A 27,799-nucleotide genomic window follows, 5' to 3' on the forward strand; every position below is an offset into this window, starting at 1 on the left:
GCTGCAGAATCAGATCATTGCGCCTTTGGCCCCACCCACTGGAGTGTTAGTGAGATAAGGAGAGAAGAGCAATACAGGTTCACCAGACTAAAAATAACATTACCTTCCAAAGGATTTTAATCCTAGGAAAGTGCTTATTTATTTTCAAATATGTGGATGTCTCAGTGCATTATTTGTTTGTTCGGTACATTTCACTGAAGATTATTTGGTAAATCAGTCGCAGTTTTGGCGCAGGCTTTGCAAACAGACTTTTACTGTAAGACACCGATCCAACAGGATTACCACAACATGCAAGTAACTGTGTTCATTCTAATGCTTAATCTGCGATCAGTGATTTCTTATATGTAATGATTCATGTACAGTCAGATGTTCTTCGTCTCAAAATAATTTATTGCTGTTTATGCATCAGCAAATCAAGCCAGTGACTACTACATGTTGTTTCTCTTAGTAGCATGAAAATAATGTTATTTAAATTTAAATTATATACGGAAAAGATCAAAGAATGCTCCCTTTATAATCGCTGGAGCTGTTAATCACACAGCGCAAATTTATTATCAATTTATGTGCAGTCTACACTGCACAATGAATCTCTTATTTACATCATGTTTGCACTGGTAGTTATGATAAAAGCATCCGTGAAAGCGCAAATCTCATGTTGCAATGACAAGATCGCAGCATTCATGCGCTCAACAGTCTTTCATCTACTACAATGAACCTTTCATGTGATGGGAGTAGATCTAAATATAATGCTATAATCAACACTTTTCATGATTAGTTAATCTCAACAGCTGTAATAGTAAAAATGTAGTAAAAGTTTTAGAGAGAGTTCCACATGTAATACTTATTTTGTATGGCAGCTAATCATAGCAATGGGCGTTTCCATTGAAGTCTCACAGCAGACACACCCATACACCCTTCCAGCAGAGCGTTCAAATCAGAGGGCTAAAATCTAGGCAGAAAATGCCTTTATTTGAAAATTCTGACAATTTTTAATGTAAAAATCATAGTAACATTATAAGTGCACCTCTTAAAAAACACATTAAAATGCAAAAAAAAATATATATATTTTTAAATGCAGTTCAAGACCCCTTTAAATCTCTAATGTCAGCCAGTAACTGATATGGTATTGATATATTGTCTATCCCCATCTCAAAAGTTTAAATTACTTATCAAGCTTTAACTCACCATGCTGACGAACATGGTCTCTCAGCAGCCTCTCATTGGCAAATGCTTTGTCACAGTGTCCACATGTAAGAGAATCTGTAATAAAATGTCTTTATAAAACAACTACAGACTTAAGTGATATTTAATGGACATTCTTAAACATCAGAGTTGCTATATTGTCAGCGAGTGAAGAGAAACGATCCTAAATAAACTGACCTTCTGGTTCTGCTTGTCTCTGGATATGGTCAAAGAACTTAGTATTGCTGGAGAACATACAGCCACAGGTGGGGCAAGCGACCAGCCGCTCCTGTGTATGACTGCGCAGATGCTCACGTAGGCGGTACTTGATTTTAAAGAAAGCATCACAGTCTGCAAAAAGAGCAAAAATGTTTCACATAGGAACATTTTAAACACTGGTGAAACATTCCTGCTTTCAGCGCCTACCTGACCAGCTGCAGAAAAGAGCCTGCTGTCGATCAGGAAGGGGCTGGAGCTCAGTGCAGTGTGCATGCATGTCAACATGATGGTAGAACCACTCAGGGTTATTAAATGAACTCTGATAAAGCAAAATAAATAAATAAATAATAGACAAGCTCATTATATAATGTCTAAGTTAAAGGAATATTTCAACCAAAAATTAAAATTTGCTGAAAATGTAGTCAACCTCAGGCCATGCAAGATGTAGATGAGCTTGCTTCTTCATCGGAACAGATTTGGAGAAATTTAGTATTACATCACTTGCTCACCAATGGATCCTTTGATGCGAATGGGTGCCGTCAAAAAGAACATACTCATCTTTAACTTTAAACCATCAGTTCTGGCCAAAATGCCTGTACATACTTCATAATAACATTTCCTCCAGTGGAAAAAGTCCATCCCCTGTTGTCCTTTCAAATCAAAATCCACTAACATATTTGTTTAGGACTGTTTTTGTTTGTAATCGGCACTTAAAATGTGAATATTTTTCTAATGATTCAGGCAAGACCAAATTTTTTCACTCGAGAAATCAATATTATGGACAGAGGACTTGATGGATTGGAGTTGTGTGGATTACTTGTGGACTATTGTGATGTTTTTATCAGCTGTTTGGACTCTCATTCTGACGGCATCCATTCACTGCAGAGGATCCATTGCTGAGCAAGTGATTTCTCAAAATCTGTTCCTATGAAGAAAAAAAAAAACTTGGATGGCCTGAGGGTGAGTAAATTTTCAGCAAATGTTCATTTTTGGGTACACTATTCCTTTAAAGTAAAACAGAAGTCAACATGCTACAATACTAACATCACAGTGCTGCCACTGACAGACGAACCCCTCAGAGACATCTGGGACTAGGCTGTTGCTGTGAAGATCCTGAGTGCAACTAGGCAGTTCGGGGTGGGATTCAAGAAGCTGAGTCCCAATGTATTTCAGCTTGCTGTGGAAGATGTGGAAATGGGCATGAGCGATCAGCTCACTTTGGCTTCCCATCGCCAGGAACTCACAGCCCCTCCATAGACATGGATAATCCTCTATAACAGACAAGATATCAAACACACACAACACAATCGTCCTAATATATGCACTGACTACGATTTATAAACAATTCAAATGTTGTCACAAACACTGCATTAAAGATCTGCCTTATTTGTCTACTTATGCATGCATTACAATGTCCTACCCAGTTCCTCCATTGCATCTCCTTCCCCAAGATGCTCTTTCAGATGTAGAGACATATGCTCACTCAACTCCTCCATGCTTTGACTCTTGAAAGTGCATGATACCCACGCGCATGCCACCACTATTTTAGAGACATTTCTTCTTTTTGCCATCTTAACCTTTGAGAAGGCGAACAACTACATCAATAAAAGCTTCAGAATACTAAAGATAGTAATGACAACACTCTTACCGTGCCTTTAAAACAAGTATAAGACGTCAGCTCGTGCGATGTAAACAAACGTTTAATTACTCGTGATGTAAACAAGGTCGAGTGCTTGTCGTTTACTTCACCATACACAAGCCAACAAATCTCAATACAACACCCTGATACTGCCAGAGAGGTTATGAATGATTAAAGTCACTTACTCTAATGTTAATGAGCCACGGGCTGGTTTGAGGATCAGTTGCGAGTTCAGTTTTATTAACTGGTCGAGGCTCAGAAGCGCGCGCACACATTCAGTCATCAGTGTAAAGGAAAATTACATAGTCTTAAAATATACTGAGTAACTGGACTCTGTTCTGTAAAACTGCTTCGTTGTTTGGAAAAGTAAATTGCCTAAAACTTCATGTCCGTTGAGCGGACGAGGAGACAGACAGGAACGCGGGTAATTTGTTTGTTTGAGAGGATGGAGACGGTCGTGACTCGTGACGTGTGTTTCCGTGTCACAGACAAAATAAAAGCCTGCCTGAATCTTTCTGCTGACATGAGAAATTTCAGAAAGATTAAAGTAAATATAGTTTTACAACGGTGTGGAAGTGCATTACAGTATATTTGGACAGAACAAGAAGAAACATATATTATACAATTATTAGTATTATTGGAGTTCATAAACATCAAATAAAATGATCTGCTTTTATTATTTGCAAAGTTTGTTACTGGTATTATGTTATATGCATATAATCAATAGATGTCATTTTTATTGGTTTTATTTATGTTTCAAAATAGAAAAACAAGTGGGAGAAATGCATTTAAAATAACAGCACTCAAAATAACCACTGGGGGGCACGTGAGGACATGTTTTCATATATTAAAAAAAAAAGATGTTAGGGCAATTCATTCTAATGTTTATTGAAATATGATTAGAAGTAGTTGGATTTAAGAATGTGACATTTTTGTGCTGTTCTCTACCTTTAGAGCTGGGATGTTGTACATTTGAATGAGTTTCATTGATGCTTTTCACATTTTTGATTTGAAGCTACATTGCCCCATTGTCTTCATTTTCACTATACCACACCCAAACAGTATTCGTGCAGCCAACACTATGCAGAGCTTGAGACTTTAATTATTTATTGAATTTTGTGAGGACGACTGAGTCGCTGCTTGGAGTCCAGTGAATCTGCAATGTTTCTTTTCTGAGATGAAGGCCGGCAGCACCACCATCCCCATCTGTGTTTTTAAAGTGTAAGATTCGTTTAGTTTTATCAATAGCATCACATAAATTAGTTTATTTTGTCTCTTTAAAAAAATAATTATTGTGGATCAGTTTTTCTCTAGTATGCTTCAGTCATGTGTAGAAAAGGCCCTCAAGTCAAAGAACCAATTTGTTTAGAACTAAAATAAATACAATAAAACAAATACAAAAACAATACAAAAATGAATATACACACACGTGTGTTTAAATACACACACATATGTGGACATATATAGTGTATTATAGTATAGTATATTATAGAGAGATACATGTGTGTGTTTTAAATAATTACTTACAATTTCCTGTTTAATCGAAAGATTTGTGTTGATTTGTGTAAAATATATAATTTAATTTTTTTTAAATACACATACATTTGTGGACACACACATAGATACATGTGTGTGTGTGTTTTAAATAATTACTTACAATTTCCTGTTTAATCGAAAGATTTGTGTTGATTTGTGTAAAATATATAATTTAATTTTTTTTAAATACACATACATTTGTGGACACACACATAGATACATGTGTGTGTGTGTTTTAAATAATTACTTACAATTTCCTGTTTAATCGAAAGATTTGTGTTGATTTGTGTAAAATATATAATTTAATTTTTTTTAAATACACATACATTTGTGGACACACACATAGATACATGTGTGTGTGTGTTTTAAATAAATAATTACAATTTCCTGTTCTGTTAAAAGATTTATATTGCATGAGGCCATTTTCCATTAAAACATGATGCCACGAGATTTATCAACCATGAAATTTCGATGTCACAAACCACATCGCAAATGTATTGCTTTAAGGATTTTAATCAATTTCATTCAATGCAAGCTCACAACACAAGCACATCACACTTAGAATTATCACTTGGACATCTGATGGCCCTATGTTGCTCAATATACAGGCACTACTGTTATGGAAAGCATAGCTTGAGGATAGCACCTAGAATGGTGTGCACAGCACGTGTAGGACAACCCAGGAGGAGCTCGGGACCAAGAGGCTGTAGATTTACACTGAGAGGGCTCTCACCCCTCAGATCGGGTCAGAATGATGATTAACATACAGATGACTATGATGGGCATGCTTCGGTCTGTCAATCACATGGACCTCAGCTGTATGCTTAGCAGCATTCTTCCCAATTCAATCATCCATATTACAGCATATGCAAGGAAAGCAGGCAGTTTTAGGTTTACATCAGTAAATTCTCTTATTACATAGCATGACATAGCATCTAAATGTTGCTTTATTGAGAGCAGAGCAAGCTAAGCGTAAATATGTCTCCATAGCATAATGCTCTACACTACACGGTAACAATAACATTTTAAGAGAGACCATGCCTCAGTTTGTTTAAAAATGACTGGCACTGTTGTCGAAAGATCTGAAATACTCTTTTTTTAATCTTAAAAGTGAAGCTGGATCATATTCATTTGTTAAACATGGTACTCTTGTTGACGTGTGAGGCTCCTAACTGCTAATTTCAGGTGTAACACTGTCACACAACCTTTAAACATGCAGTTTGAGATGTTAAGACGTTCTTGTGTTCATTGCTGATCGTTTGCGAGGAATACAACACTGTTATAATCCAAATGTGTGGTGACAAATATTACATCTTAGTGTATGAGCAATGCTATTGGTGCATCTAATTAGAATGGTCCATATACTTCAAATTAAGTCCATATCACATTGAATTAGATTGCTTGAAAGAAAAGACCATTATTTTTGCAGTAAATATTTTTCAATGCAAGATAAAGCAAAAACCTTATCTTATATAATAACTAGGCATTTGGCCATTTGCTCAGAGGCAGCATGCAACAAGGATCCATGAACCATCTTTGCCACAGAGAAAGCTATTGATGTATATGGAAAGGGAGCAGACACAGGGCAAAAGCAAAGATAGATTCATAATAGACTGGACAGTGGCCACACAGTCAAGACAAATCAAGCAGACAAGCCTTGATCCACTACAATACGTAGGTAAAGACACCATCAGAGTCGGGCCATTAGAGTAAGGTCATGAACAAGGGGATGAGAGTCCTCTATTCCGTATAGCCTCCTCAACCCAACCCCCCGCCCCCCCCAAACACAAAAGTGCACTTAATCTTTTGCCTCAGCTAGTCTGTTGATAATTTCTTTGCTTTTCTTGGTGACCCCTCCCTCTGACTTTGGCTCCTGGTTGCTCACTGAGGTTTTCTTCTTGGCAGCTTGACTCCCAGCGATTGGCTTCTCCTTTAATTTTTTCATTGTTTTGCTATGGCTTGTTGTCTTTTTTGGCTTGGAAAGTGATATATTATGCCTCTCCACCTACAGAAACAAAAATTTAGACATTTTGGTGCATTATTCCAAACTGATAAATATATATATAATTTAACTATTCCTGTTTGTTTTTAAAAATAAACATGAAAAATAAAAATACTTTATTACTTTTACCATATACACTACAATTCAAAAGTTTGGGGTCAGTAAAATGTATTAATCAAGCAAGCAAGTTGATCAAAAGTGACTTTAAAAACATTTATAATTTTACAAAAGATTTCTATTTCAAAATTTCAAAAGATTTCTATTTCATTTGAGCTTTCTATTCATCAAATAATCCTGAAAAAAATATATCATTAGAATGATTTCTGAAGCATCATGTGACACTGAAGACTGGAGTAATGGCAGCTGAAAAATTCAGCTTTGCCATCACAGGAATAAACTGCATTTTAAATAGAAAACAGTTACTTTGAATAATAATAATAATTCACAATATTACTGTTTTACTGTATTTTTTATCAAATAAATGCAACCTTGGTGGGCAAAAGAGACTTAATTCAAAAGCATTAAAAATCATTCCGACTTCCGAAGTTTTTGAACAGTAGTGTAATGTAGTTTGTCATTTTTACCCACAAACCTTTATGGTAAGCACTCAGACCTTCTGAGGGCCATACAGTTAGGAAACAAATAAATAAACAGGAAAAGTGTGTAATTTACAGTCGGAACACAACCACTGGCCCTCCAGTGTAAAATGATGTCAATAAAAGAATTTTGAAAATGTGAATCATGTTTCAATTAGTACTGTGGCATACAAGTTAGTATCTCATGACAGCAATACGTGTTAGGATGTGATTTTCGGACCTTATTGAATGTGCTCAATGCAGATGAAGTGTTTAAAACAAGATGTGATTTGTTCTGCATACTCCAAATAGAGCCCCTCTTGATAGTGAAGATACTATTGTTTCATGCAAAAGAAAAAAAAAGCGTAGTGTTCAGAAAATCCTCATTGTGAAGGGGATTTAATCCGAATTGATCCCACTGAGGATCTCTGTGATGGTGCAGCTGTATGGTGAAATACTCTAGATCCATGCTGTCCAAAAGAATCACTGAACACACCTGACTACAGAACAGAGCTGCTGTCACTGTCAGAACAGTCCTATGAGAGTGAGAGAGGGAGGGGCTACATCAACACATTACATGCACATCAACACTAAAAAAACTCTCCTTGTTTAACATATTTGCTTTTACATTAAAAAGGAATAATTTGACCAAAAATGAAAATTCAGTTATTTTTATTTCCAAACTAGTATTACTTTCTTCTGTGGAAGACGAATGAAGAAATTTTGAAGCATGTACTACTCAGGACTAGAAATCTTAATTCTTTACTTAATATTCGAAATGTTCTAATGAAAGAGATTCTGAGTAAGAATGTTTCTGTAATAAAGCCCCTGATGTCCGATCCATGAACAAATCGTTCTTTTAAAGAAATAGTTCACCCCAAAATGAAAATGTACTCAACCACAGGACATCCATGATTTGGACATTTTTTAAATTGGAACAGATTTGGAGAAATTTGCAAGTTTCTTACAAATGCACAGTTTTTCACTTCAAAAGACATTGATGGATTGAAGTTGTGTGGATTACTGGTGGATTATTGTGATGTTTTTATCAGCTGTTTGGACTCTCATTCTGACGGCACCCATTCACTACAGAGGATCCACTGATGAGCAAATGATGTAATGCTAATTTCTCCAAATCTGTTCTGATAAAGAAACAAACTCATGAAGAAACAAACATCGTGTATGTCCTGAGGGTGAGGACATTTTTAGCAAATTTTCAGTTTTGGGTGAGCTATTCCTCTAAGCTGGATCTTGATCCACTTAGAATGACTCACGACTGATCTGGTTCTCGGATTCCACTCACAGACTCAATGATCTGGTCACAGCAGTTAATAGCTCACTGGCTGGGAAGATTGTCAAATGCCACTTTTTGTATTTTTGCCTTCTTTTTTAAGCTGGAACGTCCCATACCCATGGGGGTTAATGGCATGGCAAATGGCAACCAGTACAATTCTTCAAAACGTCTCCTAAGAAAATAAGTCATGCAGTCAGTGTTGTTATTGTTAACTAAAACTATTAAAATTGTTTTCATTCATTAAAATAAAGCTGAAATAAAACAAAATAAAATAAAATATCAGATGAAAAACTTAAACATAAACAAATGAGAAATTTTACGTCCACAACTAGCTGAAATAAAATGTTTAGATTGAAGTTCTAAATTAAAATAAAGCTGAAATAAAACAAAATAAAATAAAATATCAGATGAAAAACTTAAACATAAACAAATGAGAAATTTTGCGTCCACAACTAGCTGAAATAAAATGTTTAGATTGAAGTTCTAAAAATACTAAAAACTAAAATTGAAACAAAAATTTAAATAAAATAAAATGATATAGAAATATTAACAAAAACTAATAAAAATTACAAAAGCACATAAAATTACTTAGACTGAAATCTGAAAATAACTATAATAGTTTACAAATAATACTAAAATAACACTGCATGGAATGTTATGAGGGTAAATAAATGGATGAACTATCTCAGAACTGATAGCATTAGAGTGACAGATGTTGGAGCCTCATATTAATAAAATATTTCTGAAAAATTCATAATCTTGCATTACAATTTCACCTCTCACAGTATAATTAAGTTTCTGATGATAACCCTCATATCTGACATTATTGAGTTCATCACTATGGTAATAAAAGAGGGCACCTGAGAAAGCACCCTACCTTGCTGGACTCTTTGCTTGGTTCACTATACAGGCTACGTATCCGACGGCGCTCCAACAGCTTGTTGTCTGTGGCATGAGGTTTGACCTGCTCTCCTTTAAAGGTGGCACTATAACTGGTCTCCAGGTTGGTCTTCTCCTCCACTAGGAGTTTGTACTGAGATTTCGCTTTGATGAGTTTCACTGGTTTGACACCTCTATAAGCCTTGAACTCCGTCCTAGAGAAACACAGAGATTTTGTAAATTAATCTTAGGCTGAAATAATTATACATAGCGTAATCAAAACTGGTTCATTGTTCATTGTCAGAAGACTAAAACAAATAACATGACAAAAGATAACAGATCAGCAACCATGAGGTAATGTAGTGAAGTGAAGTGAAAGTGACTTGTGGCCAAGTATGGTGACCCATACTCGGAATTATCCCATCCAAAGTGCACACACACAGCAGTGAACACACACCCGGAGCAGTGGGCAGCCATTTTTGCTGCGGCACCCGGGGAGCGGTTGGGGGTTCGGGGCCTTGCTCAAAGGCACCTCAGTCGTGGTATTGAAGGTGGGAGAGAGCGCTGTACATTCACTCCCCCCACCTACAATCCCTGCCGATACGAGACTCAAACCCACAACCTTTGGGTTACAAGTCCGACTCTCTAACCATTAGGCCACGACTTCCCTTATGTATATGCTTTATTTAGATGCCATCTAAAATTGAGGTTCTGACCTGAGTTAGTAAAGTCAATATTCAGCATAATTACTCTACCAAAACAGATGCCTTGTAAAGAAATAAGGACAAACTAATTGGGACACTGAGGTGTTGTATTACAGCTTTATGCAGAGTGAGTGTGCACAAAATGATCTGAAAACTCAAGAATGACTCGACATATTTTGGTGGGGGGAAAAAAGCTCAGACACCCACAGAGAGGAAATTACACTGGTGACTCGATATTTTTCAAAGACTGGATCTAAATCTTTCCTTGTATCTTGTGCTTAGATAAGGTTACATTAGCTGCAGTGATCTGATATACTAAATATTGGTTTAAAATAGAAAGGTACCCAATAATCAGATTGACGTATAAATGAGGGCTTTTCTATGACAAGTTCTAAGGTTGGTTCCCCCAAATCTAGAATATACAGAATTGCAGCCCCCAACAAGGGAGCTGATTATCAATTTTATCATTTCATGGTAATCAGGAAATATTTGTCTGCTAATATGTATGGGTTTTATGAGTTTTAAGAACAGTTTACAGTTGAAATAAGCATATATTTACTGAGTTTCTAAATGGTGATATGTAGAAAACAGGATTACAAATAAAGTTGCTGATAAAATGCATATACATAATGCAACAATGAAATGAAAGCAAAAGAATGATGCAACAGAACAGTTTCATATAATATTTACTTAAAATGAATGTAAAAGTGATTAGACAGGGACATTGTTGGCATCGTGGTCTGCGGAGTGAACTATCACCTGCAGCCGTCAGCGCCTGGCCAGCATCGGGTGGAGACGTCGCTCATTTAACCATTTCAAGACTGTAACACATCCACATCCACCCACTACTTCAACCATTTCTGCCAGCGAACGCTACATGTTTCTGGGACTTGTTGATCTGAAGACCGGTTCATAACATATGACATAGCCTATACGGTTCTAAAACGAGTTGTTGGTGTATTTTACAGTTGTCAACTATAAAAACATATAATAATGCAGATACAACTGCCATTTACAATATTTAAAACGTCTATATGTATTATTGAGATTTACTGTCTTATACAATTATGAGCACATATGCCAAAGGGACAACGGTCTCAGTTTGAATTAAGTACTGAATGATTATAACAAAATTGCATTATTGAATAAATTAAAAACACGTACATGTGCAAAATATATGTCCTAACTACCATATCAAATTGTGATATTGTATTGTTTGCAACTTTCTATTAGGTGCTATTGGCCAATTAAACATGATATGCATGTATGGTTTTGAAATTTGGGGTGGATATCGGACCCACCCTGCATGAATGAAGCTACATCCACTTTTCTTTTGTTCTTTTCATTCTTACATGTGTACAACATACCATCTAGTGGTGCCTGCAATGATAGCAGCATGTGTTGCATGTGCATGTGTGTTTCCTTGTGTAACCCATGGGGTGGGGCAGTTAGCTCAGTGCAGATATCCAGTGATGCTCCCAGTGCTCTCCATCTAACTTACATTGCATTCACAATGCATGGCCAAACTGTAAAGTAATGCCTTACCTCAATTAAAATATGTCAGAAATTCCAGAAGCAGACTTCAAAGTGGCAAAAGTGACAAGAAAAAACCTGACATCAGAAACCTTAGTGGAAGCCTTTCTAATGGATTTTTTTGGATGAGAGATTATTTGCACACATGCACAATCTGTTTTGCCTGCTGTTCTGTATCCTCAAATTTCCACTCTTTTGTCTTTTCCCTCTAATCAGTAGTGGGATGAAAAGTAAGTATGGCAACAATGTACATTTTGCAGTTTTTTTGTTGTTGTTGCTTTTAATTTACACGCACATGGACACAAACCCGCTTGAATCAATATGAGACCTGCAGCAGCTCCTTGGTGATTTAAATGTGATTTAAGGTTTAGTACGCCCTCATTAACAAACCTTTGTATTGTAATTGAACCCACCCATCTATTGACACTAAAGTAGTTTAAAATGGCATCATTTATTTTAAGAAAATACATACTTGCAAATGCTGCTCTCTTGAGGACCAAAGTGGAATTGACTCTAAATACAAAGCAACAGATGTTATTCATGCACTGTAAGCATTTGGCATTTGCATTGCAAATAGGTTTTATTGCATTTACAAAATATTTACTAAACATTATTAAAGACAGTGATCTCGATAAACCGATGGTGCTCACAAAATATAACTATTTTGGTTGCATTCGTTACCACATTGTGTAAAAAAGATACAGAAGGAGGCAGAATGCTGTCTGCATGAAGCAGTGCAGTGCATCTTTTGTATTTTTATGCGAAACTGTTTAGTTGGATATACTGGAGCAAGACTAAAATTAATCTGGTTAAAGAAGGTTGTTGCAATTACCACCAATATTGATACATGAATTTCCAACCTGTTTCAGTGCCTGTTTTTCATAGTAATAAATATACCAATACATTCCCAAAGAGTAAATGGTAACACTTAAGGTTTCATTTGTTGACACTGGATAAATACATTAGTCAGCATGAACTAGCAATGAATATCAAATTCTGTATTAGTATTTACCTTAACTAATGTTAATTTCAATGTTTACTAATACATTATTAAAATTAAAAGATGTATATTTTAATATATTATGGATCTATTAATATTAAATGGACCTGAAGAACTAACAAAGAACAGTTGTATTTTTATTAAATAACACTTACAAAGGTGAATAAATACTGTAGCAACTGTTTTGCTTACTGTTATTTAATGCATTAACTAGTGTTAACTAATGGGACCTTTTTTTATGGCTACCAAGTAAATATATATTATAGGCTAGCTGCAGTAGTGTATACCCTGTGACAGTAGAAAGAAATGACATCCTTATATAGAAGATAGCATCAAAAGTGCTTTCATTTTATTTACACTTTGGACCAGTTTATACAAACACAAACATGTCTTTAATGGTTGATTTTCAAAGTTATTTTTGTCATTTATCAGTGAAGTCAAGAAAGTCAAGCAAACAAAATGCAAGACCACTCTGCAAATTGCAGATACTTACACGGTGAATCTTTTGAAGGTCCTCACAAATGTAAAAATAGTACTATATTTCTCCAGGGGGAAAAGACACATGAAAATAAACAATTGGCATTGTCATGAAAATCAAAGGGTAATTACAAAATGGTATGCAAAACAATTATACAACTCATTTCCAGCTCAAAGATTTTTGCAGTTGAAACTCGGAGAGTCTATACATTTGACCTGTTAATCACTCTCACTTTCTTCTGAGTAAGTTTTTAAATAACACTCAATCATTTCTTCCAGGTCTGTTTTTATATGATAATTGATGTTCAGCACAGCCAGATTCTTACATCTTTGGTGTACCGCAGTGTCTGTGAGGTAAGCTTGTAAGCGTCTTTGGGCGGTTTCACCGTGATTCCCATCTAGCTTCAGCACCGGCAACGTGGCTAATATTTTCAAAAACGCATTAACGTTGGGGAAGAACTTCACATCAGAGTGCTGAAGGGTTTTGTGAATGGTGCATGGCAAGCTTACTTCCTTCCCTCTGTGTTTCCATTTTATTCTCCAACAATGTAGTTCAGCAGGCAGCGTGTCTGGATGGGGCAAATCGCTCCTGTAAATGTCGGCATGGGTCTCCTCGGAGGTATTAAACCTCATTTGGCCCATGACTGCGGGGACGAGAGACAAGCACTTGAGCGCCTTGAGATGATTCTCAGAGAAGATGTCCTTGACCTCCTGCGTGATGTACTCCATAACCGGCAGAGTGAGATACTCCTTAAAGAACGACTCCGCCTGTATTTCCATGGTCTCCACTGCCTGTTGCTTCCGAAGAAACAACCTCGGGACTTTCACTGGGATCTCCATTGCAGTCGCCAAACTGACCGCCTCTTCGAACCAGAATTCATGGTATACTTCGAGATTGTCCGATACCTCGTGCAATGAATGCAGTACTGCTGTTAAGCTGTTGGCGGCGAAAAACACATCAATGGTTTCTCCTTGTAGGTTCTTACCAAAAGCTCTCGTAAAAGACAATGCGTTCTTCAAAATAACCAACGTCACAATGAACTCAAAGTCCGCCAAGGCCTCAGCAATGGCGTAAGCGTCACTGGTTATTTGGCCATTCCACTTCAGATCCTCATTGTCGTGTATGCTGTCCATGCACAGCAGAAGCGGCTCCATCAAATCGACGGCCATCTCAAACACATTATGAAGATCAGTCCAGGTTGAACGCGAGTCCTCTTTGAGAATGTTTTCTTTTTCTATGTTTCCCTGACACAGGATGGAGACAGCATTATCAAGTTCGCTCTGCAGCAACGGAGACGCTTTAAAAAACGCATTCGTCTTCTTCAGAATGGACATCACATCTTGCACTCCAGTCAATGGCATGCCATTAGCAAGATGAACATTGAGTGCACAGGTGGAAGTGGGCGTGATCACCGCCATGGGATATTTCTCCTTGAGTTGGGCAGCGATGACCTTCATCTTGGTGCCAATTATACCAGACCCCGCATGTGCTTGTCCCCTGCAGTGCTCCATACTCAAGCCCCATCCCTTCGTCAACCTAGTCTCCAATCTCTTAGCGACAGTGACCTCCTCTCCTTCAAACGAGAGGAACTCTATGAATTCCTCTCTGAGCGTGTTTGCCTGGTCTACAAAGCGCAGGAATATGGGAAGGTGCTCTCCTTCTGGGAACTCTACTAACTCCCCTGTGATGATGGAAAAGAAGCGGTATTCTCGGACTTGCTGAAGTATCTCTTCACGGACGCATCTCTCGCAGACCTCCAGCAGCTGCCTCTGCTGGATGGCCGAACAATATTCCTCATTAACAGCCGCTGCCTCAAACCTCCTCCGAAGAAATTCATCACCCGCATTGATACGGTTCTCAATTAGCGCTTGAAAGCTGCCTGTAGTCAAAAGCCGTTCCTCCTCCTTAGAGCACATCTCATCTTCTCTTGCATTGCAACTGAATGGAAAGTTCTGCCTTCCTATCAAAACCATGACTTCAAAGGAAGACCTTAAGAACTCTCTCAGGTCTTTTTGCTCAGGCGTCAGCTGAGGGATGTCGTCGGCTTTCTCGCTGTCATCCTGAGCATCACAGTCTTTTTTTGAGAGCAGTTGTTCAATTGAAGACTCCACTAAAGAAACAGACACAAACATTCAAAGCAATGATCATTCAGAGCTACATTTTTAATCAGTTTAGTAAGAAAACAGTTTAATCAATTGATCAGTTTCAGCTTGCCAGATGAGCAGAGTGATACACAGTGCTGCCATAGGCAAAGGCGAATATTAAAAAATGATCTGACCGCTAAATGTTGCAATTGACCAATCAGAATCAAGTATTCCACAGAGCGGTGTAATAATCAACTATATCTTACTTACATCTTCTTTCTTTGATTTTCCGAACCTCTTCATCTGTCTGAGGAAAACAGGAATGGAAAGTGTCACTTTATAACTACTGTGCTGATTTATAAAGTTACATTTATTGACTTATCATTAACAATGTGAAATATGACACTTTGCAGTAAACAACTGCGATGAGAAAAAAAAATTCTACCAGAACTTTGATGCGTTTGCGATGTCTGCTGTGAGGATTGCTGAGGTGGCTGGTTAAATCAAAAATCGTGGGAATAGCAGTGTCCCTTAGTACTGTCCTGTAAGGGCTCTGAAAAACACAGTAACAATCCTTATGTAATAATTGTAAAACACTATTTAACTATTTAGATAATATGATAAAACATTAAGGTTCCTGTACTATGAGTAATGTTAAATGCTTATAATTTTAAAACAACAATTGTAAAGTACAAATTACAGTGCATTACAGTTTTGCATATCATGGCTGGTTCAAAGTGCTTTGCACACAGTCGGTAGTGCTTGTTCAGCTGATCCGGAGTTTTCTCCTCCAGATCTGCCCGGCGACAGTTCTCCACCCACAACCTACATCTGTGCAAATAAAGTTTTAAGAAATACACAATGACTAATTTCTTGCATAACATTTTTGTAGAAAACACTTATTCACCGGTTTAGCCAAGAAAACTGAACAACAAATGAAAAAAACACTGTACACTGCTGAGTCTGACATTTATATGCATATGTTTTGTTGATGAAAACTACTGTAGCAGCTATATTATGGTCTTTTTCTCTCCAATTTAAACACTGGATTTTGATTAACAATATATTTTTTGTATTATAAAATTCTAACAAGTTAGAAGAGGTGAGAATTATTCAACACCTGCAACAAAACACTACAGTATATTACTAATATAATGTATGCAAATTGTATAATATCCAAGGTACACATTTCTAGTAATTGTGCAGTTAATTCTCATATTGTATTTTCAGAAAGTTTTGGAATATTTGTCCTCTCCCCAAATTTGTCACTACCGAAACACAGTAATAATAATTTCATCAGAAGAGTTATATTGACCTGTTAAGATTTTGCTTACATCTACATTGTAAATATTTTTTTTTGCTATTTTATAAATTTTTTTCGAGAGGTAAATCAATAACAATTAAATTTTTAAGAATATTTCAAGTGTAATTTAGGAGATTTGTTGTATTTTGAATTCAATTTTTATTTGTAAAAGGCAAAAAGTTGATCATACTGATTTAAAAGTTAAGGATACATTAGTTTGAATATACATTGAACAAAAAACTATCATCTTAGTTGATAATTCAGTATACTTTATTTTTGACAAAACATCTCATGTTTCGGTAGTGACTGCACATTTTCGGTAGTGACAGTAACTGTACTCAAATTTGTTTATTTCCCCCAAATATGAGGATTATGTGTTCCCTTTTGTCACTACCGAAATAATGATATGTTTTAGTCGTGACAATTTTATGGGATAACACCCAAAAAAACAAAGATCTCACTATCGAAACTCCACCAAATGTTTGTTTCGGTAGTGACAATTTTAGATAATTTTGAACTTCTCAAAGATGCTAATCAGCACATGGTTAGCTAGCACGGTTCTGAACAGTTGTACACGCAAAAAAATTAAATGATATGGAATAACTCCCAAAAAAGTGTGCTTAATTGCAGAAAAAAGTTGTTCGGTAGTGACGTTCCTTAGAGTTACACACAGATTTTTCAGACTTTGGAACACATTTACCTCAAAATGATGGGCCTATCTACTCACCCTGTAGCTATGAGAGAGACACATAAATATGTCCTGATCATAAATGTAGGGGTGTAGTTCAGTCTCAGCAAATGGACTAAAACATGCATTGTTTTACGTCACCGTTAGTGACATGGAAAATGCAGGACACATATTTAACAAAGTTTCATAATTTACAAAGAAAATATAAAATAAATATTTTTGAACTTCACTTATTAAAAGAATAGAAAATATATTTTTAAAAACAACAATGGAAAAAAAATACTAAAATTATTTCAATATAATTTTCATAAATTTAAATTAAGAGGTTAGGGTTCGGGGCAGCCACCTCCCAGTTGAAAGTACCCAATAAATGATGATTTTATATATATTAAGCTTAGTGATATTTGAAATATTATTGTGGGTTTCAATAGATAATAGAAGGATCTTAGTAAACATCTAAGATTTGAATACTTAAATGCTTTTTAAATGTGTTTTTTGGTTGTGGGACAGCAGTTTGGACAAATTCTGTAGAATGGCCCTAATTCAAAATATTCAGCTAAATAGCAGAAAAACTGTCTACACTATCTAAACTTCTGTTGACAAATTATTCACCAAAAACTTTAGCAAATTACATTATAGCATCACAGTCAGTCAAACGTATAAATAGGAGAAGCCTCGTACTGACACTTGTCGTGCACTAACTGCACTTCAGCTCTGTGTCTGAGAAATCTTCCTCCGGAAGCATTACTTTCATTTCAGTCGTCAGGTTTAATTAACGGCATTTAAGCACAGAACGACAGTGATAATGTTATGAAGCTGTAAAAAAAAAAAAAAACAAAAAAAAAAAAATACCTCACCGGTGCACTAACTGCACTTCAGCTCTGTGTCTGAGAAATCTTCCTCCGGAAGCATTACTTTCATTTCAGTCGTCAGGTTTAATTAACGGCATTTAAGCACAGAACGACAGTGATAATGTTATGAAGCTGTAAAAAAAAAAAAAAACAAAAAAAAAAACATACCTCTCTGGATCCCTTGGAAACCTAAAGAAAGCTAAATCGGACTGGGTGCTTTTCCTGGTACAGTTCGGAGCGGCACAGAAATTTGGCATTATGCATTTAATGTCTGATGAAAACCTTTCAAAGCTTTCTAGGTACTCTATTAGTTATGATGCCACTAATACAATTATTGCAACACTGCACAAATGAACAAGGCGCGCAAGTATGAAACACTAGTATTATTGGCGTGCCAACCCACAATGCAATTCGTTTCGATCCCATAATGCACCAGCCATACTGAAAGCAGTAGCGATTAGCGAATTGTTCATTTGAGTCGGATCTTTTCAATGATTCAGTCGAACCGGTTCACAAAACCTGATTCGTTCCAAACGGTTCTCGAGTGAACAGCTCTTACTACTAACTAAGCATACTAATATCAATATATTGTGAAGTTGTGGATTAAATATATATGTGCGTTAGTATTAGATTTGTAGGGTTACATTTTTTAAATTTTACTTTGACGATAAATAAAATAATAAAAATAAACTATTAACTATATTATTTGAAATATTTCTTGTATAACGTTAGTTCTGTCTGTCTTTCGTTTGTTTGAAACACATAATGACCCTTTTGTAGATTATGTAAATTTTTAGGGATTTTTTCCTACATTTTTAACAGTTTATGTTGCAATGTGTTATATAATCTATCAGTTCAAAACGCTTTTAATCAGATGTGAATGTTTTTCACACATAAATAATGATTACACATTAGTTATGTTTATTTATATAGAAATAAACATTTCTATATATAGTTATAGACATAGTTATATAATAATAATAATAATAATAAGAAGAAGATTGTTAAAGCAGCTTTACAGTAGTAATCAGAATATATATACATACATACATACATATATAGAAATTTTGTTGCTAAATTTAGCAACTTTTTTTAGACTACCCTAGCAGCTTTTTCTTCCAAAAGCACCTAGCAACAAATTTAGCTATTTTTACATTTTAATTTGCCTACTTTTAGCAACTTTTGATAAGTGACTCAAACAATAAAAAGGCACACATTTTCCACTAAATATAGTTATAGACATAGTTATATAATAATAATAATAAGAAGAAGAAGATTGTTAAAGCAGCTTTACAGTAGTAATCAGAATATATATACATACATACATACATATATAGAAATGTTGTTGCTAAATTTAGCAACTTTTTTTAGACTACCCTAGCAGCTTTTTCTTCCAAAAGCACCTAGCAACAAATTTAGCTATTTTTACATTTTAATTTGCCTACTTTTAGCAACTTTTGATAAGTGACTCAAACAATAAAAAGGCACACATTTTCCATCTAAATTTCACAAAAAGAGGAAACCAAAGTTACCTAGCAGTACACACCTCACATGAATTAAGTTATTGCTATTTGCGATTGTTCAATTTGATAATAATAATAATAGCTTAATAACTGTTCATCTATGATACACCTTGTTAGTAGCTTGTACCTGCGATTGTTGATCAGTTAGTCCACTATAAGAAAAATATCTAGAAAAAAAATTGAAAAGGTACTAGTAATTTTCCAGGACATTATCTGTTATCCATTATCCGTTGTAACCCTGTAACCCGAAAACACAGAATACAATGCTTAATTTAAAATGCAGGTAAAAACAACAACAACAAAAAAAAAAAACTGTGAATTACCATAGTAGATTGTGACCTATTTCTTACAGACTTTTCTTAGAGTGTAGCATACTAACTACTAATACACTGCTTAAAACTAGAATTGTTCAGAATGTGTAGTTTTACTAGTTAACTAGCTAATAAAACTTAAATTGTAATCGTTCAAAAATGTGTAAATGTCCAATAATTCAATGTTGTTTAAAAATAGTTATTTCTATTTTTATATTATATTATGCATTTATATTATTTTTACGAACAAATCTAAATTAAACATATACAAATATATATTTTTTGCTGAGATTTGATGTAGTGACAATTTTGCGTCGGGATTACGTCATGACGTCATCGCGCAATGACATCACAACACCATTTAGCAACTTATAGCAACAAACCGACCGTCTTTTAGCAACTTTCCCTGAAAATTAGTTGGCAACACTTGACTGGATCCTCTCATTAAAGCCGTGAATCCTGTAGATGGCAGGATCAGAGACCGGACAATTATAAACTCATAAAATAACTTATTCTCAATCCCAACGTTCAGTGTTCTTTGCCAGTTTGTTTTAATATTTGTATGACCTCAGATATGTTGGCAGCAGCCTACAACCAACCTGGGTGTCTCGGTGCAGGATTCGGTGGTCATTTGTGATGCTTTTGTCTCCGGGTAAGAAGATTATTTTCTCCCCAAATTGTATCTACATTTGGCAAAATAGAATGTTACTGTTATGCAAATGTGTGTTAGTCGAGAACAGCCTTAAGTAATACGATGATTAAACGTTATCAATTACACACTCGTACAAATATGCAAGATTGAATAGCGATACTAAGCCTACCCACAACGCTAACACTAAATCACTGGTCTCCAAGTCAACAAAGTAGCATATGTATTAACCATCATTGTTAGAATTTAAATGCTCCAGTTTTATTTAAAATGAGCTGTCAAAAGGCTCTTTAAATATGCCGCGTGATTTCAGAACTACGTCATGACGTAAGGAATCACTGAAACCGTTTCTTTGAAACGAACTGTTCGAAAGAACCGATTTCATGTTCCAATTAACAATCTCTAGGAATAAAAAACGAGTCAGACAGCTATATGACACGCGTAGAGACGTTAAAATATGTTCATATTAAATGCTAAAATCACAGGTTGTCCTGTTGTACAAAAAAGGTTCCCTGCAATGGAGTTTAAACTATAGAAGAACACTGCTCATTGCTTACATATTAAATACATTTTTGTCGTATACCTAGTAATCAAACTGTATTTGTATATATTGTAACGGCAGATTTACATAGAACGCTGTGAGTCAATACATTCTTGAATGTAAACATAGGGCTCGTCCGGGATTTGAATCAGGTGTAGTGCCGAAATGCACCCGAAGCGAGAATCATACCCCAGACCAACGAGCCGCGCAATATATAGCCAAAATACCGCCTCGTAAACTGTGCAACCGAACAGGTTTCCGTTACGTTACTACTGTTTAAAGCTGAGCTTCTAGTTTCCATCGAACTTATCGTGGACTTATTTATTTGAAACTTTTATTCATTTATGTGCATTATTCGACAATCTACAAAAAAACCTAATTTAACATGTTTGTCAAGTTTTTGTAAGAGCTATTGGTACAGACAGTCCTCTAAATTAGACCGAAGAAGTGTTGAAGCAACAAGCCAGGGAATAAACGAAGAAAAAAGCCAAGAGCGCATCAATTAAGTTATTTTTTATATATCATACATAAGACTGTTTGAATATAATACAAAGGGCATTTTCATATACACAGCAAAGTCTTGACTAGATCTTACAATCTGTGGACACTTAACCTTTCCCCATGCTGTTCAATTATATAGTGCATGTTGCATGAAAAGTGTCAAGAAAATCTGAAAAGGAAAAAAAAAAAAGGCTGAAGAATGTTGAATTAAAATCCACGATCTTGTGGATCAGTGACATTTACCAGCAATTCATCTAAGAGAAAGAGGGAAACAGACAGCAAACCATGAGCATTAGAAAAAGTGTGGACATACATGCGTCATACCCTGTGAAAAGATTCTTTCGGTAGGCTACACGTTATAAGCCCTACCTTTAATGTTGTCCTGTTGATGTCAAATGCCTCTGGCTAAAAGCAATTTTGGTCCAATGACCAAGACAGGCAAGAAGGGTTTAAAAAATAAAATGCTAAGCAAACACATGGCAATGTAATTGACATACCAGCATGAGCAATGTAGTGAGTTCTATACTTCCTTTATTTAAAAAAATATAAATATATACATAAATTCTATTTCAACTATTAAAAAGGGGCTGCATTTCATGAAAACGGCACTAAATCAGGTCCTATTTAGTAACAGCGGAAACAGGTGCACTCTTTAAAAGTTTCTGTAATTTTTAGATTTTTTGGAATGTTTGTGTCAACTTCAGCAAACTGCACTCTGCACAACTTTTTTTTTTTATTACCACTAGCTGTTGTGAGATTTGTAAATATACCAAACATGATTCCGGCTGAAAGTGATCTCTTTGTGAAAGGAAAATCTGCAAATGTGAACGCCACACACTTTCTGGCAGGATAGTGTCCCACTGTCTGTAAAAACTGCTAGATCGAGAGCAGCAGCAAACAGGGATCCTTTGAAGAATTTAGATCTAAAGTGAGAAGCTAGGTGGTGGTGGGGGGCTCACAACCTCAGATATAAAAATCAGAGTGAGCAAAGCTATCCTTAACATGACTAAATAGTGACTATAAACACTTATCCTCTTCAGAAGAACATGCATGTGCCCAGTGTTTGTGTGGCAGCACGTCACCTCTAGTTTCCCTTTGAATAGTACATCTGATGCAAGCATCCAACCAATCACTTGATAACAAATTCAACTCCGACTCAGAGGTCACAGTAGCTACAGTAGACTGCCTGAATAAATAAATTTAAGTAGCCACTTAGATTTAAAAAGGTAGAAATTAGCATGTTCATCAAATTATTAGGTATAAAAGGCAGCATCACTGACTGATAGACCAGGTAAATACAAAACAAAACACTTTTATCTCCTCAGAATCATTTGTGATCTCTCAGCCACTCTGTAGCCTGCAGAGTAACCGTCAGTGTCCCTTCCCTCCCCTTGACAGGAAAAACAAATGAAAAATGTAACAAATCGGGGAGGTTTATCCATATATTAAACCAATTTCAGTATTTTGTTAACATTAAAACATGAAGTTCAGCAAAAGTTCCAGTTTGAGAGAGAGTATACAGACTAAAATGAACTTTGATGAACCTTGGGCTGAAGTGGTGAACTGCTACATTATTTCTTACAGACACCTAGTGCTATAAAAAACAACTGCTTTGGTATATCAAAAAAAAAAAGGAAAGCCGGCAATAAAGAAGAATAAGTAATTTGTGTAAAATTCACAGCATAATTCAAGAGGAGAAAAAAGGCAGTCACATAAATCTCATTACATATCTTCTGTGTTCAACACAAAGAGGCAAATTTACGCAGATGTTTTTTCTCTGGTCCTACGATTCCAGGCCATACTACTGGTGGATGATAAGGCTGTCTCGCCTGTACAAACAAGGAAAAACATTGTTCAGTCATGAAGGCCAAACTTTGATTTGTTTTAATTACTTGACAAGATCAACCAGGTGGGCTCACCTGAGGGCAAAGGTTGTCACAGTCTATGGCTGGCATGGCTATGCCAAAATGCCCGCTGCTGTGCCGATGGTGATGAGTTGGATCGGATCTTGCTCTGCCACTGGTGCTTGTTCCAGACGATCCTCCTGAAGCAGAGCAAAAGAACTGCATTAAGCTTTACCCAGAAACACTACTATCAAGCCAGTTACATTCAAGAGCTTAGAGACCAGAACAGATTCAACTGTAGTAAAACCTGAGCTTGAGGATGTACTAGAAGTGGTCCCTGATGACTGTGACTGCTCAAGTGCAGGACTTGTTGACACACTACTGCTTGTATTGGTTCCTTCATCCGTGGTCTTCTTGAAGAAACTGTGCTGGAGGGCATAGTAGGGCTGAATTCGCGTCTTGGGGTCGTAGTCCAGCATTCTGAGAATGAGGTCCTTGAACTTCAAGTAGTCAGCTACTGCGTGTCCGGATTCTCCCGCCCGACGACCGCCTGGTCCACCACATTCCACTCCCAAGATGACATGGAGCTTTCGAGACGCTGGAGGTTTGTACTGCTCACAGAAAAACAGAAAGATGTTCTAGCACAACAACAAGCAGCATTCCCACAAAAGCTGTATAAAAACAAAATTCACACGGCAGTGATTCTGCTTTAAAATATCAATGACACATACCCTTTTTCCATCTTTGGTCTTCTTAATACTCCATGTCCCATCTGACAACTTCTCAAAGAACTTCCTGGCTTTTGGTGCTAGGTCCATAATGTGATTGGGTGGGATCCCAAGTACTTCAACAACTTTGTTCATTTGGTCCACCTTTCATTTAAAGAATAAGTTTGTTTTACAGACTGTATTTTTTCTATAACAGTCATTTTTAGTTATGTAGAATCTGACTCCTGTATTCTGTACACACATTAAACAATAACTTAGGGCAGGGGTTTTCAAACTGGGGTCCTTGACCCATAACCAGGGGGTCTGCAAAATTATTTGCTATACTGTATTTTCCAGACTACAAGTCACATTTTTTATCATCTGAAACATGGTATAATTTATATTCTAAAGTGACTTATATAATGCATTTAATTTGTTTACAATATGCAAAATGTAAACACTTCAGGGATGCAAACCCATCATGGGTGAAAAAGGTGACAAAGATGAGTTCCCCCCCATCCCCCAAAATAAAGCCCTACATTTTTTAAACACTTATAATAATTTAAAGCCTTTATTATTTTTTTTAACTTTGCCAAAATTCACTTTAAATGTTTACTTTCATTCATGAAGAAGACAGGGAGAAAAAAATAGCATGAGTGCCCACTTCTGGCGGAACCCTTGGAATGGGCTGAACTGGAACGTCCTAAGCCCTTGATCACTTAGAATCAGCTATGGAGTTGGTTTATTGTTTACATTTTTTCCCTTATGAATTTGTTTGGTGCAGCATTCTATATGTATATAGGTATGTTTGGGCTGTTATAAATGTTTAAAAAATCATTCATATATTATAGAGTTGTTTGGGGTGGGGATAAATTAAACGCGATCTGCAATTACGTCACAATCGTGTTGCATTGTGGTCTATGGAGCGGCCTGAAGTGTGCATATGAAGCAGACTCGCTCCCTCGGTCAAAATCGAGGGGTTGAGGGTCTGTCCATATAAACTTCCCTCGTCCACTTCACGAAGTGGAACGCACTTCAAAATGGCAGCGGGGATTCCCCCAAGGGGAAGTGCTTAGGGAAGTTGGCGAGTGCGTGTCTAAAAGTGGAGTGGAACGCAGCCCTGGTGGAAAACAAAGACTTAACATGAAAATGACATGAAATTACCATTATAACCAGTAGATGGCAGCAGAGGATCACTCATTAGCTCAGTTGCCATTTCAACTCCCTTGGTTTTTTTCACGTTGTGCTTTTGGATTTATTATAAAATGGCTATGCAGGAAGTGCAGGAAGTCAAAGTCTCATGTCATTTAAAAATAAATAAATAAATAAGCTCAGACACCAACAGCCTAGTAGGGTTAATTATTTAAATACTTAACTAGTTAACTACAAATTAAGTTATTAATGGTATAATAATTAAATAATGCATTAAATATTTTGCCATTTTTTAGATTTAATTTAAAAACGACATTTTTCAAACATTGCCTAAAAGAGGACACATCAAAAGGAGAACTTTAAGTTATCTTTCCTTGTAGAAGCTGTTGAAGCCAACACAGACTTGTTGCTGCTGTAGTTTTGTTACTCTGATTTTACTCTGCATCACTTAAAGCACAGCTCTGTTGTTTTGACATTGGCTCGTCAGATAGTTCGTTCCATCCATTGCTACAGGTATCTCCGTCAATCGCGGATCAATTTGGCGGATTCACTCGCGTAATTTTTTTAACTCGCGTTTGTCATTCCTGAAACAGTATACGTGGACGGTACTCTTAGAGAAAATGAGCAAAGGGCGATTCACTTATGGTGCAACTGACCGAGCTTACTCACGCGGAAACTCCTGATATAATCAATAACTAACTACACAATGAATATCGTATTTACATCGGGTATGATTTCTTTTTATCTTGTTATAAAAGGAAGAGCGTGTAGAACTGTGTAAACAATAATTAGATCAGAGCGGATTCTGACTAACTTACAGTAAACACCTCTGATTGGCCACTGCTTTCAACAGAGATGCCTGTGACTATTGTGGCTACAATACTCAACGCTGCAAAATACAATGTAAATAGAAACTTTTGGTTTTGTAATTTGAAACCAGAGCACGCACACAAAAACACAGGAGCGTTTGAAAGCGGGTGACTTCGAGCAGGTACAGAATTGAGTTGGTACTACTGGCACTGTAAAAAGACCCGATATCTTTCCGCTGATATAAAGGAAGTGTTAGTGTCGGCGCCTCACGCGCACACACAACATATCAATTCTAGCATTGATAACTTGACATTGCAGCCTCTTCATCAAACTAAATAAGACAACCAAACATACAAAAGGTATTTGGTTACTCAATTTAGTCTGTTGTACAATATGTAGGTTGTACCGATCAGCGTGAGATCGCCATGCTGTGGTGTTTTTCTAAACACATTTTTGCGTATGTGAATGATGCGGTTTTAGGTGGAAATTGGGATACGAGAGAAGTACAAAGCCTTCTTTACATATCAAATAATAATTTAGCAACCAAATGTTACATGCAACGATTTATTCATGGAAATGGCCGAATTAGCAATTTATACCAATTAAAGGGGTCATATGATGCTGCTAAAAATAACATTATTTTGTGTATTTGGTGTAATGAAATGTGTTTATGTGGTTTAAGGTTCAAAAAACACATTATTTTCCACATACTGTACATTATTGTTTCTCCTCTATGCCCCGCCTTTCTGAAACGCGTCGATTTTTACAAAGCTCAACAGTCTGAAAAGCGAGGTGTGCTCTGATTGGCCAGCTATCCAGTGCGTTGTGATTGGCCGAATACCTCAAGCGTGAGAAGTAGTTTCGCTTTCACAACGAAAAAGTATTTCGTTTTATTACGAAAAAAAAAGCCTTGAGTGAGCGGAGGCCGGAGGCCTAGAGTGAGCTGTGTCCTAGAGTATGCGGAGGCCGGCTTGAGTGAGCAGAAGCGGGCGGGCTTGAGAACGGCGCGGCCGGCGGATTGGACAAAGGATTATGCAAATTTTCCCACATCGTGACGTAGACATGTGGGGGTGTGTTAGAACGAGCCGTTTTAGGTAGGCGTGGTTGACTCTTAACTTTTATAAGGAATATCTCTTTGGATTTGAGACTTTAGTCTTTGCAACTTTACAGATCTTCTTTATGCACCAAGAGCTTGTAACACTCCAAAGAGAAAGGAAAAATTGAAATCGCATCATATGACCCCTTTAAACAATCATATTATGTTTATTACTCACAACTTAAGCCTTAAACACGGTTATAATTATGCAGGGGTCCTTGAAAAATTTTCTCCCCTGTAAGGGGTCCCTGGCTCCAAAATGTTTCAAAACCCCTGACTTAGGGGATTTATTCCCACATTTAAATGTAGTTATCACTCCTAAAACTTTGTATTCATGGTGTTTAAGGATACAGGAAACAAAGAGTATATTAGTTCTAATTAGTGGTCGACCGATATATCGGCCGATATTTGGCATTTTTCAAATATCGGCATCGGCCGTTAAGTTTTTCTGTTTGCCGATGCGTTCGAGGCGGGACTTTTATTTTGACGGCACTGAGAGCGGCAGCGCCTGAGCACACAGTGCTCACATTCTCCCTCGTTCGCCGTCGTCATTAACAGTTCTGTCTAATCCGGATAGAAGTCTGTCTAATAATCCAATAGAACTGTTAAACAAAGGAATTAAAATGTATACAAAAAGTATTATAACGATTGCTTTTATATTATTAGTAATAGAAAGGCAAACATTATAATACTTTCTC

The 27,799-nt window shown here is 36.5% G+C and overlaps 4 protein-coding genes across 5 annotated transcripts in view; all 4 read right to left on the minus strand.

Annotated features, from left to right (window-relative positions):
- Positions 1 to 1,185: 1,185 nt before the first annotated feature.
- LOC107699880 (histone H4 transcription factor-like) lies at positions 1,186 to 3,077 on the minus strand (the record flags this gene model as incomplete). Its single annotated transcript, XM_016501304.1, has 6 exons — positions 3,050 to 3,077; positions 2,822 to 2,978; positions 2,446 to 2,672; positions 1,609 to 1,720; positions 1,381 to 1,533; positions 1,186 to 1,260 (listed from the first exon to the last, which is right to left on the minus strand). Coding segments are annotated over exons 2-6 (718 nt in total), but the record flags the coding sequence as incomplete, so codon positions are not given.
- A 1,996-nt stretch (positions 3,078 to 5,073) lies between these two features.
- On the minus strand, positions 5,074 to 9,617 carry LOC107699881 (microtubule-associated protein 6 homolog). Its single transcript, XM_016501305.1, has 3 exons — positions 9,610 to 9,617; positions 9,325 to 9,541; positions 5,074 to 6,581 (listed from the first exon to the last, which is right to left on the minus strand). The coding sequence occupies exons 1-3, from the start codon at positions 9,615 to 9,617 to the stop codon at positions 6,375 to 6,377; spliced, it is 432 nt and encodes a 143-aa protein (XP_016356791.1). The 3' UTR covers positions 5,074 to 6,374.
- Positions 9,618 to 12,932: 3,315 nt separating this feature from the next.
- Positions 12,933 to 18,393, minus strand: LOC107699890 (52 kDa repressor of the inhibitor of the protein kinase-like). Of its 2 annotated transcripts, XM_016501314.1 has the most exons (5): positions 18,136 to 18,393; positions 15,836 to 15,956; positions 15,571 to 15,678; positions 15,396 to 15,432; positions 12,934 to 15,151 (listed from the first exon to the last, which is right to left on the minus strand). In XM_016501314.1, the coding sequence occupies exons 1-5, from the start codon at positions 18,222 to 18,224 to the stop codon at positions 13,260 to 13,262; spliced, it is 2,247 nt and encodes a 748-aa protein (XP_016356800.1). In that variant the 5' UTR covers positions 18,225 to 18,393; the 3' UTR covers positions 12,934 to 13,259. The 2 variants fall into 2 exon arrangements, with proteins under 2 accessions (XP_016356801.1, XP_016356800.1); XM_016501315.1 differs by lacking the exons at positions 15,836 to 15,956; positions 18,136 to 18,393 and having other exon boundaries at positions 12,933 to 15,151; positions 15,392 to 15,432; positions 15,571 to 15,654.
- A 4,838-nt stretch (positions 18,394 to 23,231) lies between these two features.
- The window catches only part of LOC107699882 (dual specificity tyrosine-phosphorylation-regulated kinase 1A-like), a 14,542-nt gene continuing 9,974 nt past the window's right edge, over positions 23,232 to 27,799 (minus strand). Inside the window, exons 8-11 of the mRNA XM_016501306.1 lie at positions 24,068 to 24,208; positions 23,644 to 23,947; positions 23,412 to 23,536; positions 23,232 to 23,321 (exon numbers count right to left, since the gene is read on the minus strand). Of these exons, the coding sequence (XP_016356792.1) occupies positions 23,232 to 23,321; positions 23,412 to 23,536; positions 23,644 to 23,947; positions 24,068 to 24,208 (660 nt within the window). The remainder of the gene's footprint in view (positions 23,322 to 23,411; positions 23,537 to 23,643; positions 23,948 to 24,067; positions 24,209 to 27,799) is intronic.

This window comes from Sinocyclocheilus anshuiensis, unplaced genomic scaffold (assembly GCF_001515605.1).
Source record: "Sinocyclocheilus anshuiensis isolate Anshui unplaced genomic scaffold, SAMN03320099.WGS_v1.1 scaffold891, whole genome shotgun sequence".
NCBI classification, from domain to species: domain Eukaryota; kingdom Metazoa; phylum Chordata; class Actinopteri; order Cypriniformes; family Cyprinidae; genus Sinocyclocheilus; species Sinocyclocheilus anshuiensis.

Coding starts and splice junctions, on each gene's coding strand:
- LOC107699890 (XM_016501314.1), bottom strand. CDS start 18,224: ATGCCAAATTTCTGTGCCGCTCCGAACTGTACCAGGAAAAGCACCCAG. Junction 15,957..18,135: donor TTTCCAAGGGATCCAGAGAG/GTATGTTTTTTT, acceptor TTATTTGCACAG/ATGTAGGTTGTGGGTGGAGA. Junction 15,679..15,835: donor CAGCCATGATATGCAAAACT/GTAATGCACTGT, acceptor TGTGTTTTTCAG/AGCCCTTACAGGACAGTACT.
- LOC107699881 (XM_016501305.1), bottom strand. Junction 6,582..9,324: donor CAAGCAAAGAGTCCAGCAAG/GTAGGGTGCTTT, acceptor TTGTTTCTGTAG/GTGGAGAGGCATAATATATC.